Genomic DNA, 13,074 nt, shown 5'->3' with positions numbered 1-13,074 from the left:
CGATGGCACCCCTTGCCCAGAAAGAGCTCAAAGCCCAACAGGAAGGCCGTGTCTTGGTGGTACCTGATCTGAGTTCTCAACGGCCAATTCCCTTCAGCAAGTCCATGCCCTCCCCTCACTCCTGCCTGCCCCCAGAAACACACAACACCAGAACTTGCAGAGATGCGGTATTTATTGAGGACCCTCTGTGAGGAACCGCGATTGGCCGTGCCTTTACACAGCCTTGGCCAGCCCCAGGCGGTTGTTGGCCCTGTCGAAGACACTGAAGTACTCTCGGATGAAGACATCCCCCAGGATCCACTGGTCAGAGTCGGTCTCACCCTGGAAACCGCTGGTGCAGACGCCCTGGTCCTGGGGATGGTGAGGCCGGGATGAGTCACAAGCACCTCCCTCTCCCCTTGCCTCTCATTTCCTCCTCCATCCTGAAACCCTTGCCCAGCTGCACACAAGCATCGGTGTGTCTCCCGCAGCCAGGAAAGACAGAGACAGTGGGAAAATAAAGCCGCTTCATTCAAGACAGCCTAGTGGGATCCTCTGCAGAGCCCTAGCCGCCGCCGCCTCCTCCTCCTCCTCCTCCTCCTCCTCCTCCTCCTCCTCCTCCTCCTCCTCTTCCAACCCCTCCTCCTCCTCCCTCTCCTCCTCCCTCTCTTCCACCTCTTCCTCCTCCTCCTCCTCCTCCTCCTGCCCCCTTCCTACCCCTTTCCTCCTCCTCCTCCTCCTCCTCCTCCTCCTCTTCCTCCTCTTCCTCCTCCTCCTCCTCCTCCTTCTCCTCCTCCTCCTCCTGTCACCCACTTCCCTGATGACCCCAAAGAACCCGCCATCTGAGGCCTGAGGCCTCAGTTTTGGGTTCCTGGGGTTAGGACAAAGCCAAGGCCAGAGGTCAAGGCTGAGGGCAGAGGGTTTGTGGGGACAGCACATCCTACTCAGAAGGTCCCAGGGGTCTCATGTTCTGGTCATGTCTGAGCCTGCCCTCACCGACAGCAGATGGGGGAGGTGAGCCCAGGCCCCTCTAGAGACTGACCTCGCTGGTGTAGGCCGAGGGGGGCAGCGGGTACTTCTTGCCGTTGATCTCGAAGACCACCGAGGGCATTTTGCTCAGGTTCCCACAGTTGATGTCGAACTACAGGACAGAGAGCGTGAGAAAAAAAGGGTGGTCTCGGTGTGTTGTCCCCCCCACCCACAGAGAGCCAGGGGAGATGTGGCGTCATGGAGGAATCGGGAATGGGGACCATCACAGGCCCAGGACTCAGGGACCCCGGAAGCTCCAACAAGGAACAGTGATGGGCTGGAGTCTAAGACCCCCAGGTCCTGGAGGTTCTGGGGGCAGCCCAGCTCACCTCGCCGTACTGGCCCTGGGTGGCTCCGATGACCGACTGGATGTTGAGGATGTCGTTGCTGGGTCCCACCAGCATGGAGGTGCCGGTGTCCAGGATGGCCTGGCAGCCGCCCTCACAGGCCACGACCACACCGTCCACGGTGACGCTGCAGGAGGTATGGGGGGGGGGGGGGGGAACACTCATGTTGCAGCCTCCTGCTCTCCTCCCTGACCCGCTCCCCCTGCACCCACTCCCCTGGGCATCTCTCTGGGCCATCCCAGAAGCCATTCCCCCTTACTCTGTGACTGGCCCTGCCCAGGAGACCACGGGCACAGGGGGCTGGAGGCACAATGAGGGGGCTGGAGCCTGGGGTCAGGCTCCTCCTGCACAGTAGAGCCTGGCCTCAGTTCTCACAGGTCACCCCTCTGGCCGCTCTGGGACTCGGCATTCGTGAGCCAGGCACATTGCAGCGGGGACGAGATTAGGACCCGAGAGTTCAGAGTTAGGAGACAGGGCAGCCCTGCGCAGGCTCATGGAAGAATGGACAAGGAGGTCTGAGGTCGGTCCCTCTCGGGGCACTGGCTGGTCACCCACCTGTCCAGGGTGAACTGCCAGTACTGCTGCACGGTGACGGGGACCCAGTGCAGGGTGCCGGTGTAGTGGGAGTGGTCGATGGCACCCAGAGTGAGCATGCTGCCCGGGCCGTTCCTGGAAGCAGGACAAAAGGTTTGTGGGGACCTGCTCGGCACAGTGAGTAGCACAAAACCCCTCCTGTCCCCGCAGCCCCTCCTCCACCCCCACTTCCAGGACCCCTGATTCCCCAGCCCCTTCTGCGCTTGCTCCTCCATCAGCTTGCGCACGGCCATCAGGTTCAGCACGAGCTGCGCCCTCGCTCCCGACCCTCACCCCACCTCACTGGGGAGACGCTTCACAGCCTCGGCTGAGCCCCCTCACCCGCTGGGCTGCAGCCCTGCCCCCCCAGGGCACACGGATGGCACTTGTTAAACTGCAACTCTGTGTGCATGTGTGCGTGTGTGAGTGTGAGAGTATGAGAGTGTGGGAGTAGGAGAGTGTATGAGTGTGAGTGTGTGTGTGGTATATATGTGTGTGTGAGTGTGTGTGGTATACGTGCATGTGTGTTTTGTGTGGTGTGTGTGGTATATATGTATGTGTGTGGAATGTGTGTAAGTATGTGTGTTTGGTGTGTGAGTGTGTGTGGTATATGTGTGTGAGAATGTGTATTTGGTATTTGTGTGAGTGTGCGAGCATGTGTGGGATATATGTGTGTGAGTGTGTGTGTGTTGTATATGTGTGTGAGCGTATATGTGGTATATGTGTGAGTGTGTGTGGTATGAGTGTATGTGGTATGTGTGTGTGTGTGTGTGCGTGTGTGTGGCTCACAGTTCCCACTGCCCTGCACTGTGGAGTGCTAAAACACGCCTCCAGATTCTCCTTGTCTGTTGATGGACCATCTCTGAGTGCACCCCTGCCACTTGGGGTCAAACCTCCACAACATAAACGAATGAACGAACCAATCCACTGATCTGCCCTTGCCCAGTCTCTCCCTCACCAGCCCCCAGTGCCTCCCCCTGTCCTGTCACGCCCCCCTCTGTCACCCTCACAGGAGCAGGTAGAGACCTGAGGACGGTCACTGCAGTGAAGGAGGTGGAAGGTCTCTGCAGAGACAAGGCCGGATGGGGGCCATCGGCAGCCCAGTGACTGCTGGGGATCGGGGTGGGGGGTGGGGGTGCTCTGATGTGCCAAGAAAGCAGCAGCAGTGGGTGGGGGTGCAGGACTCCCCAGAGTCCTCCCGGGCTCTCCAACCGGGCGCCTACCTGCTCATGTACACAGAGAACAGGTCTTGGGCCACCAGGTGCTTGTCCATCATGTTGTCAAACACGGGCACAGAGTACTCAGAGGCCAGGGACGGGTAGGCCAGGCCCAGGATGCCATCGAACTCGGAGTAGGTGAAGACGTCTCCGGGCTCCACGGTGCTCAGGCCCACGGTCTGGTGGGTGTCCACGATGTTGGAGACCTGCATGAAGAGCCCGGGTCAGAGGCCGGCGGGGACAGCCAGTAACTGTCCCTGTCTGGGCGGGCGGAGGGCGCAGATTCCAGGCTCCTGCTGTAGGAGCTGGGGCACACCCAACCAGCCAAAGCAGGAGCCAAGGAAGGGTGGCAGGTGGGGAGAGTCTGGGGCTCAGGAAACAAGCATGCTGGGCTGAGTGGCTCGGAGCTGGAGCACACGCCTTGCACGGGGCAGCCCTGGGCTGGGTCCTAGCACCACCAGGAAGATTTGGGTTTAACTGAAAAAAACAACAACATTGGATGGACTCAAGGAAGAACCACAGGACAGTGAAGGGGTGGGAGGGAGGAGATATCACCTAGACCTGCTGCCCCCTCAGATGGCCCCTGGGCTCCCAGGGTGGGTGGGGCTCCCAACACCACCACAGGTAAGTGGGCTTATTTGAAAGAAGCTGCGACCACCAGGAATCTCGGGGTCTGGCCACTACAGGGTCTGGCACACTGTTGGGAGGAGGTGAGGGGAGGGGGGATTATCCACTTAAAATGCTGCCCTGGGGCCCTTCCACCAGGGGTTCCTCTGCCTCTATCTCACTCCTCTCAGCTACTGGCACCCCTTGACACAGCCCGTGTCAGCATCAGAGAAGCCCCCCCACCCCCACCCCAGTAATCACACCGCTAGGGTGTCCCCGGCAGCCACATGGGGCCCCAGCGTCAGGCACTCACAGTGACGGTGTCGTAGCCCAGGATGCCCTGCATGCTGCCGGTGCCATAAGCGATGGACAGGGGCTTGTGCATGTTCTGGAAGGTGGAGGACTTGGCGGGGTTGAAGCGGTGGTGGTTCTCTGGAATAGAGGGGAGGATGAGGCAGCCGTGAACGCCTCTTGGCCCGGACAGCTCCCACGGGGGCTAAAACCACCCAGGCCTCCCAGATCGTGGCCCAGTGCCACAGAGAATCCACGTCCTGTTCACACTTCCTCATAGTGGACAGACACCAAAAAAACACAGTTGGTACTGCCCCACCCACCTCTCTGATCCCAACCCGAGACAGAGAGAGAGACAGAGACAGAGACAGAGACAGAGAGGTAGAGACAGACAGAGACAGAGACGGACAGAGATGGACAGAGACAGACAGAGACAGAGACAGAGACAGAGACAGAGACAGAGTGGGGGAGCATCCCTGGTGGGTTCTAGGATACTTTACCTCCACCAGCTGAGTAATAACAGGCAGCCCCTCCCCTCTGTGCCCTGAACCCATGGCTTCTGTGGCTGATAAATGAATTAAAAAAAAAAACGCCCGGACCCGTGGAGCTGGCTTGAAGGACTGGAGCAGGCCTGAAGGAGGCCTGGGTTCGACTGCCCAGCCCCACATGGTCCCCCTAGCAATGCCAGAAACAAGTCCCAAACTACAAGCCAGGAGTGGCCACTGGACAGAGATGTGATCTCCAAACCAAAACAAGACAAAAAAGAACAAAAAGAGTGACCAGTTCCAGGGAGAGTGCTGAGGGGACCTGAGTGCATGTGGGAGGTTCTGAGTTTGATCCCCAGCATTGCACCAGTCCATCACCCTCCCCCCGCCCACACACACACTCCAACACTGCAGATATAACCCTGATGGCCTCCAGCACTGCCGGGAGCCCCCCAGAAAGGAAAAAAAGAGCATCCACCTCTGGGAATTGCTGGAAAAGTGAGAGACTGGTGTGTATTAAATGTCCCTTAGGGCTGGAGAGTGAGGTCAGCCAGTAGGGCATTTGCCTTGCACACGCCCAACCCTGATTCCATCCCCGCCATCCCACAAGGTCCCCTGAGTAATTCCTGAGTGCAGAGCCAGGAGTAACCCCCGAGCATTGTCAGGTATGATCCAAAAGCAAAACCAAGCAAACAAAAAACGCCGCCTCTTCATCCATCACAGGTTTTCTCTCTTTTTCCCAACACAGCCAGAGCCCCCACTTGTAGAAAGGAAAAATGAGCCCCCAGGAAGGGGGACGAGCCACTGTCATGGCCTGCAGAGGTGCCCTGCTCCATGCTGCTGGTCTCTCACTCGTGATTCTCCACCTCCCTGAGAGTGTGCCTCAGGGTTGAGAGTCAAAGCTTCTCCCCTGCCCGCCCACACCCAGCTTCCCCGAGGGCCCTGGTGTGTGTGTGTGGGGGGGGGGGGGGACAGCAACTCACGGCAGGCATCACTCTGGCAGTAGACGGAGGGCACCCAGAGGTCAGAAGAGCCAGTGTCGAACACCACAGTGAACTCCTGGGGTGGGGTCCCGATCTGGATCTTGCCGAAGTACTGACACTGAGGGCAGACGACAAGGGTCAGGGCAGGTAGGCAGTGGGAAGCCCAGGCCCAGAGCCAGCGCGGTGTTGGGGGGGAGGTTTATGCTCTGGGCAGGGGCTTCATCTCCAGCCCCCCACATGGGACCCCTTCCCACAAGCCAACCATCACTGCTGGGCTCAGCCCAGAAGCAGCTCTGGCAACAGCACTCGACCGGGACAGTGTTGGGATGCCCACCTAAGCCCCAGCTGCCCTGCATCCTCTCCGTGCCGGTCCTGCCAGGTCCATGCTGGGGCAGGTGTATGGGGATAAGAAGTACTGAACAGGGACTGGGGCTATAGTACAGCATTTCATTTGGTTCCCCAAGCACTGCCAGGAGAGTAATTCCTGAGTCCAAAGTCAAGAGTAACCCCTGTGCGGGGATTGCCCTGCCACAGAGACAGGGGGGGATGGGGGGATGGGGGTGGGAGGGATATTATCCATGGTGGTGAAAAATGGGCACTGGTGGAGGGATGGGTATCTGATCATTGTATAATTGAAACCCAAGCACAAAAAATTGTAAATCTACAACTGTAAAAAAAAAGAATAATAAAGGGGAAAAAAATGAAAAAAAAAAAAGAGTAACCCCTGTGCATCACTGGTGTGACCCAAAAAGGAAAAAAAAAAAGAATTGAGCACAGGGGCGGGGGTTGGGAGGCAGACAGGCTAGCTGGCCCCCAAAAAGGAAAAAAGAGCATCCATCTCTGGTCATTGCTGGAAAAGTGAGAGAGTGGTGTGTATTAAATGTCCCTTACGGCTGGAGAGTGGGGTCAGCTAGTAGGGCGTTTGCCTTGCACACGGTCAACCCTGGTCCCATCCCCGCCATCTCATATGGTCCCCTGAGCACTGCCAGGAGTAATTCCTGAGGAACTACTGAGGGAGGGAAACGGGTCCCTGAGAGGAGGCCTGCACAATCCTGCCTTGTGCGGGCCCTCGAGCCGCCCACCCTTCTGAGCCCAGTCTCGGAGGAGTTCAGGGTTGGCTGGAGTAGGCTGGAGCTGATTCTCTGCAGAAAGGGCACCTGGGCAGCCCACACGTACACACAGTGAGGCGAGGTGAGACTCAGGGACACTCACGTCCAGGAAGTTGGTCAGGGGCTCACTGGCCACCTCCCCGAAATTGGAGAACTTCCTGTTGGTCTTGTGCTTCATCAGAAACTCGTCCAGAAGCCCGTGCTCCTTCAGGGACTTGCGCAGAGACTTGCCTCTGTGCAGAGGGATCCTGGGGACACGAATGGGGAGCTTAGCCCCTGAGCCGGGAGGCCAGGCCTCCAGACAAACCACTCTCCCACCTTTTTACCATTACCCAAACCAAACCACACATTCCAGTTGACAAATCTATGCCCCCTTTTTTAGCAGTGACCCACACTGATACGTCTTGTTCCTTTCCATGTCTTCCTACCAGAGACCCAATAGTTGCATTTTGTTTCGTGTGTCGGACAGGTTGGATTCTGTCGGGAGCCATACCCAACAGGGCTCAGGGATTACTTGAGCATCTTGCTCAGGGTGAGTCGGAGATCAAATCTGGACCCCAAGGGCTGGAGAGGTAGTACAGGAGCTATGCACTCGCCTTGCATACAGCAGACCCCTGATGGGTCCCTGGCACCACCACGTACATGGGCACCTGAGCCCCGCCAGGAGTAATCCCTGCGCCCAGAGCCAGGAATAAGTCCTGAGCACAGCTGGGTTTGGCCCAAAATAAAAATAAATAAAAAGGCCAGCCCCCCTGCCTGCATAGAATGTGCCCTGGCCCTTCAACCATCTCCTGTGCCCCTCGGCTATGTTCTAGAAGTCACACACTATTACCAAGCAGGTTCTCTGCATGTGGCAGGAAGCTACAGTGCTAGTCACTGTCTGGGCACAGGAGTGAGTGGGAGAAAGATGCCTAGGCTCTGTGGAGGGCGCGGAGTCCCCACCCTCCGGTGAGTTCTCTAACCGCATCCTATCATGACCAGCCTGGTTCTCTGGTCCTGGGCATATGGAGTACTCTAGAGGGTTTCAATCCAGAGCCTGGAGTGCAGGCAGAAACACAGACTAGTTGGAGGGACGTGGGCGGTGCTGGTTGCAGGACCCTCTCCTCCCTGCCTGTGACCACCCAGAGGCCAGGCCTCTCGTACGTCAGTGTCCTGTCCTATGGGCTGAAGGGTGGATTGGGAGTGAGGGACGGTGACCCTGCCAGCTCTGAGAGTGCTGGGGTCCACGGAGGACAGTGAAGATGGCAAGCGTGGAATTTCATGCCATGACTGAGGGCTGGAACCCACAGAGAAAGTGGGTTTCCACACAGTGCTCATAGCCCAGACAGCTCCCAGAGGGATAGGCCATGCAATAGTACAGTGGGGAGGACGTTTGCCTTGCACACAGCCAACCCAGGTTCAAGCCCCGGCATCCCATATGGTCCCCTGAGCCCACCAGGAGTGATCTTTGAGTGCAGAGCCAGGAGTCAGCCCTGAGTCCTGGATTCCCAAACACCACTGGTGTATCTCCCAAAAAATAAAAGAGGGAGAGGGAGAGAATCAGAGAACAACAACCCTTCTGCCCCAGGACCAAGCAGGACCTCTTCAATACCAACCATATGCCTGAGTCGGCTCAGAGTCCTCCCAGAACAAATTTCCTCACCCACCATATGCCAATGTTGATGCCTGCCTAGTCCAATGCTGATGCCTGCCTAGTCCACGAGAGTTCATGACGTGATAGAAGCCCCCAGTCTGATTTCCCTTCCAAATAGGACCCTGGAAGCCAAGCCCCCCACACCCACTCCCTCTGACCTCTGCTCTCGTCCCGAGCAGCCCAAGGGCAGCGCAAGACTTCAGGGACTTCGGTGGAAAAGTCCCAGCACACAGCAGCCAGCCCAGGAACCTGCCGAAGTGCCCCTAAAGACCCCCACAGGGGGAGTGATGGGAGCAGCCAGGGCAGCAACCCCACCCAGGGACAGGGCAGCAATGCCCTCCCCGCTCGGGGGTCAACACCCACCTGGTGATCCCATTGCCCTGGGAGAGAGCCAGGAAGGCCAGGAGAAGCACAAGGCACCTCATGGTGGCACTGGAGCAGCTCACTGCTGTGACCACTACCTGTGCCCGCGGCTTTTATAGAGGGATCCGAGCCCCTCTGGCCAGGAGCCAGGGTGGCAGAGATGACCTCTGACTCCAGGCCTCTCCACAAAACTATTAAGATAATGCCAGGGCTACCTAACACCCACTCTGATAAGGGTATCAGCCACAGCCAGGGACTTCAAAGCGGAGGGTAATGCATGCCTGGTCCTCAGGCCAGGAAATGTCCCAGGGCCTCCGGTATCTGATGCCCCTGCAAACAGGGCTTGCTGAGCTAACACAGGTGGGGCTGACCAGTGCCTGTGTCGGCTGCCTCCTGACATCAGCCCTTGGGGTGGAGGGAGGGGGAGCAGAACTGGGACAGGGGCCAGCCTGGGCAGGGAAAGGGTCCTCCTGTGTATCACTGAGAGGAGGCCCTCAGGACCTCACTGCACTGGCAGCCCCCCTTAGAGCAGCCTAAGCCCTTCAAGTTTCTCTCAGTCCTGCAGCTTAAACCCTGGTCACTGTTTCCCAGAATGTTGCCCTGTAATTCTGTTAAAATATAAACTCAATGGAACAGACTCCAAGGTCCCTCCCTCCCCTTCGGGTGCTTTCTCAGATGGTGGCTGTGTGACCCTGGTCTCTGAACCGTGCACAAGACAATGGGACAGCCTGGGGTCACAGCCATGGCTGTGACTAATGGCCACAGGGCCCTCTTTGATAACCCAGAGACCCTGCCCTGTAAGTGGGTGGGCTCGGCTTTGGCGTCTTGCTGGCCCCCTTGCCTGGCTGTACGGAACAAGCCTTTCCCTTTGGTCCCAAACTGTGTTCTGTGGGGTGGGCTTCGGGGCATGGAGTGCTGGAGACTTGGTTTCCTTAAGCCCCCCCCTCCCGCAGTGTCTGCCCTGGAACCTGCGCCCCTCCCCCAGAATGCAAAGACACGGTGCCCTCGCCCTTGGTAGCACCAGCCCAGAGCACCAGCTCATCTACAGTCCTCATGGGCCCTTCCTCCCCCAGGCCAGAGAGAGCATTCAGGGAAACAGTAAGGCCATTTCCTATTTTCTTCCCACGGGATATTGATCTCCTAGATCAATCCCCAGAGCCCTGTGGGAGTGGTGATGCTTCTTTCTCACACACTGGTACAAGCATGATGCAGAGCAAGCACCCAGGGAAGGAAGAAAGGAAGGAAAGAAGGAAGGAAGGGAGGGAGGGAGGGAGGAAGGAGGGAGGGAGGGGAGGAGGAGGAAGGAGAGAGGAAAGAAGGAGGGAGGGAGGGAGGGAGGGAGGGAGGGAGGGAGGGAGGGAGGAAAGAAGGAGGAAGGGAGGGAGGGAAGGAAAGAAGGAAGGGAGGGGAGGAGGGAGGGAGGGCACAAGGGAGGGAGGAGGGAAGGAGGGAAGGAAAGAGGAAGGGGAAGGAGGAAAGGGAGGGAGGGAGGGAGGGAGGGAGGGAGGGAGGGAGAGAAGTCGTCTGGCTCTTACAACCATCTTCATTTTGTCATAAAGATGAGGGAGTCAACATGGAAAGTATCATGCTAAGTGAAATGAGTCAGAAAAAGAGGGACAGACATAGAAAGATTGCATTCAACTGGGGAACATAAAGTAACAAAATAGGAGAGTAACACCCAAGAGTGGCCGAGATAAGTACCAGGAGTTTCACTCCATGGCTTGGAGGCCAGCCGGGCATGCTAGGGGAAAAGGCAGCTCAGATAGTGAAGGGAGCACCAAATAAAGGGTGTTGGGAGGATCCTCCCAGGATGGCAGATGCACGCTGAAAGTAGACTATAGACCAAACATGATTGCCACTCAGTGCCTCTCTTGCAAGCCACAGAACCCAAAAGGAGAGAGAGAGAACAAAAGGGAATGCCCTGCCACAGAGGCAGGGTGGGATGGGGGGGGATGGAAGGTGGGAGGGATACTGGGATCAGTGGTGGTGGAAAATGGACACTGGTGGAGGAATGGGTACTTCATCATTGTATAATTGAAACCCAAGCACAAAAACGTGTAAGTCTACAACTGTACCTCATGGTGTTTCACTAATAAATAAGTTTTTAAACCAAATAAAATAATAGTTGAATCAAAAAAAAAGAGAGTCAGAGAAAAATAATTCAGGGCTCAGGAGCACAAGCCTCACATGCAAAGGCCCCTAGTTCAATCCCCAGTACAACATAACCCACCCTGGACCGTGGGTGTAGCCCTGGAGGCCCTTAAACACTGCTGGACCCAAGCAGCCTGGCATTGCCAGACATAAGCACTGGACTACCAGACTCAAGTATCCCAAGAGTGGAAAACCCCACCAGAAAACTAGGAAGACTTGAACTTTCAGGAGACAAATGAACACTTGCTTGCTACAGGGCCCAGCATGCTGGGGGGGTGGGGGTGGGAGCCATCAGCTTAAAACACCAACATGGGGGATGCTCTGCTAGAGCTCGCTTCCTCCATCCCTCGGACACCCCTTGTCAGAGCCACACACGCGGGGCCCCATCGACACTCACTGGGGCTGAGCCCCATCAAAGGCCAGCGCCGCCTCCTCTGCCCCCGAGCCTGGCCAGCAGTGCCCACAGCCAGCAGTGCCCAGGAAGTCAGGCTCAGCCCCTGCACACCTGGAGAGAGGACCCGAGGCTCGGAGCCCAGGATCCCTCTGTGCCGGCTGCAGTGTTTGTTCTCCAGACTGGGATCGCTCTGACATTCAGGTTGCGTCCAAGTGCGCACTACGGGCCGCATGGATTTTTCCGAGCTCTCGCTGCTTATGCCCAGGGCCGGCCAAGAGCAGTACAAACCCTTCAGAAAGTCAAGATAAGATTCCATCGCAGGTTCTCCCATGCCAGGTGGGGACAACCCTCCTTGGTCTGAAAGGGGACAAAAGTGACTCCAGCACCCTGGCATCACCCATCACCCCTGGCATGAGCTGGCATCACCCCATTCCAGCTCCATGGGCTGATCCAACTTCTCCTCGGCAGCCCACCATGGGGTGGCTGATGGGACTGGGTTCCTAAGGGGTGGAACTCAAAGGGACAGACCACCAGCCCCCAAGATGCAGGGAGACAGGACAGGGGACACAGCTTCCAGAAGGTTCCCATGTCCCACTCCTGGGCTTGTGTGCTGGGTCTGCTGCACGGTGTAGGGATTTGGGGCAAGTCTGCTGGCTTCTGGGTGCCAAGGCTCCCACTTCAGTGAAAACGACCATACTGAGAGGGTCACGGGAGGGCCCGAGAGGAGGGTCCGGGGCTAACCTGTGCCAGGAGTCGCAGGACTGCTGTGGGGCCTTGAACCCGCTCAAGCAGGTGGGCAGGGTTCCTCCATTCCTCGGCTTTGTATATGGCACCAGTTCCCTTCCTGTTCTAGAGCCAACCGCATCTCCAGCTAAGGCTCCTCAAATCCACAGAAGTGCTTTGGCACTTGACTCCAGCAGCCCGCGCTGCAGCTGCTGCCCTGCTGACTCTTTTGTGCCCCCCCCCCCCCCGCCTTCATCTCTCCAGAACCTATCAGAGTTCTGGAAGGCATCTTGGCCATCCACACTGACAAATCACACAGCACCTCCCTCCTCTCTGATCTGGTCCACCTCCCGCTCCCCCTTCCCCCCAACACCCATCCTCAATCCAGACCGGCTGCAGGACGCAGATCCCAGTTTCTGCCACCTGGCCCCTGCTGTGTTTCTTCCTTGTACCTCCTCCAAGGACCCCCCGCATTCTCCAGCTCCAATGGATTAGGCTCCAGCCACCAAGTCCAGATCAAGAACTTCTGTGGTCACTGCCCTCTCAGCCCCGCCCATGTCAAAGGAAGGCACAGCGGGCTCTTCCTATGCTCAGGAGAGCTAAGGGACAGGGCAGATGAAGAAATGACTGTAGCTCCATGTGGCGTGGTGCCTGGCAAACATGAGACTGCCATGACTGCAAAAACCCTGGGTCCACCCGTACACACAGAGCACAGACCTGCAGCTCTGCTCCCTGCGGCGCCCACACCCCTGCACTGTATCATCTCGGGGCCCAGATGGGTGTGTGCAAGTGTTCACCCCCTCCATGCCCCCCCACCAGGCACATGCACCCCCCTCACTGCAGTACTGGCAGCCAGGGAAGAGGGCCAGCATGCATCGCAAACTGGCATCTCCAGCGATGACTCAGCCACCCTGAGTGTTGACAGCAGGTGCCGTGCACTTAGTGGTAGACATCGCACATCGACTCCCTTAAAATATCTCCCTTCGCAGCTGAGTAACCGGACTCGAGAACCTAGACTGATGTTCCAAGTGGCTCAGCTAATGAGAAACACCAGGCTGGGCGCTTGCATCTCAGCTGCCCCAGGCGCCTTAACTCTCAGCTCAACCAGCACCAAGAAGTTGTATTTTGCCAGCGGTGTCTACCCCAGCCCATGCCCACACTTGGCAAATCTCAGGCTGAAGAAGATCGAGG

The 13,074-nt window shown here is 57.6% G+C and overlaps 1 protein-coding gene across 1 annotated transcript; it reads right to left on the bottom strand.

Annotated features, from left to right (window-relative positions):
* Nucleotides 1-213: 213 nt before the first annotated feature.
* On the bottom strand, nt 214-8,677 carry LOC130031978 (chymosin-like). Its single transcript, XM_056123543.1, has 9 exons — nt 8,616-8,677; nt 6,723-6,867; nt 5,511-5,628; nt 4,065-4,183; nt 3,152-3,351; nt 1,911-2,024; nt 1,338-1,482; nt 1,022-1,120; nt 214-351 (listed from the first exon to the last, which is right to left on the bottom strand). The coding sequence occupies exons 1-9, from the start codon at nt 8,675-8,677 to the stop codon at nt 214-216; spliced, it is 1,140 nt and encodes a 379-aa protein (XP_055979518.1).
* Between the last annotated feature and the right edge of the window lie 4,397 nt (nt 8,678-13,074).

This window comes from Sorex fumeus, unplaced genomic scaffold (genome assembly GCF_029834395.1).
Source record: "Sorex fumeus unplaced genomic scaffold, SorFum_2.1 ptg000047l, whole genome shotgun sequence".
In the NCBI taxonomy this organism is placed as follows: domain Eukaryota; kingdom Metazoa; phylum Chordata; class Mammalia; order Eulipotyphla; family Soricidae; genus Sorex; species Sorex fumeus.
Note: the sequence above shows the minus strand (reverse complement) of the source record. Positions and strands in the feature narration are given on the sequence as shown.

Bases quoted from the DNA above. Each gene is read 5' to 3' on its own strand.
- LOC130031978 (XM_056123543.1), bottom strand. From the start codon at position 8,677: ATGAGGTGCCTTGTGCTTCTCCTGGCCTTCCTGGCTCTCTCCCAGGGC. The intron at 3,352-4,064 runs GTGAGTGCCTGA...CTCTTCATGCAG, and splicing joins TGGGCTACGACACCGTCACT to GTCTCCAACATCGTGGACAC. The intron at 1,121-1,337 runs GTGAGCTGGGCT...TCTGTCCTGTAG, and splicing joins CCCAGGGCCAGTACGGCGAG to TTCGACATCAACTGTGGGAA.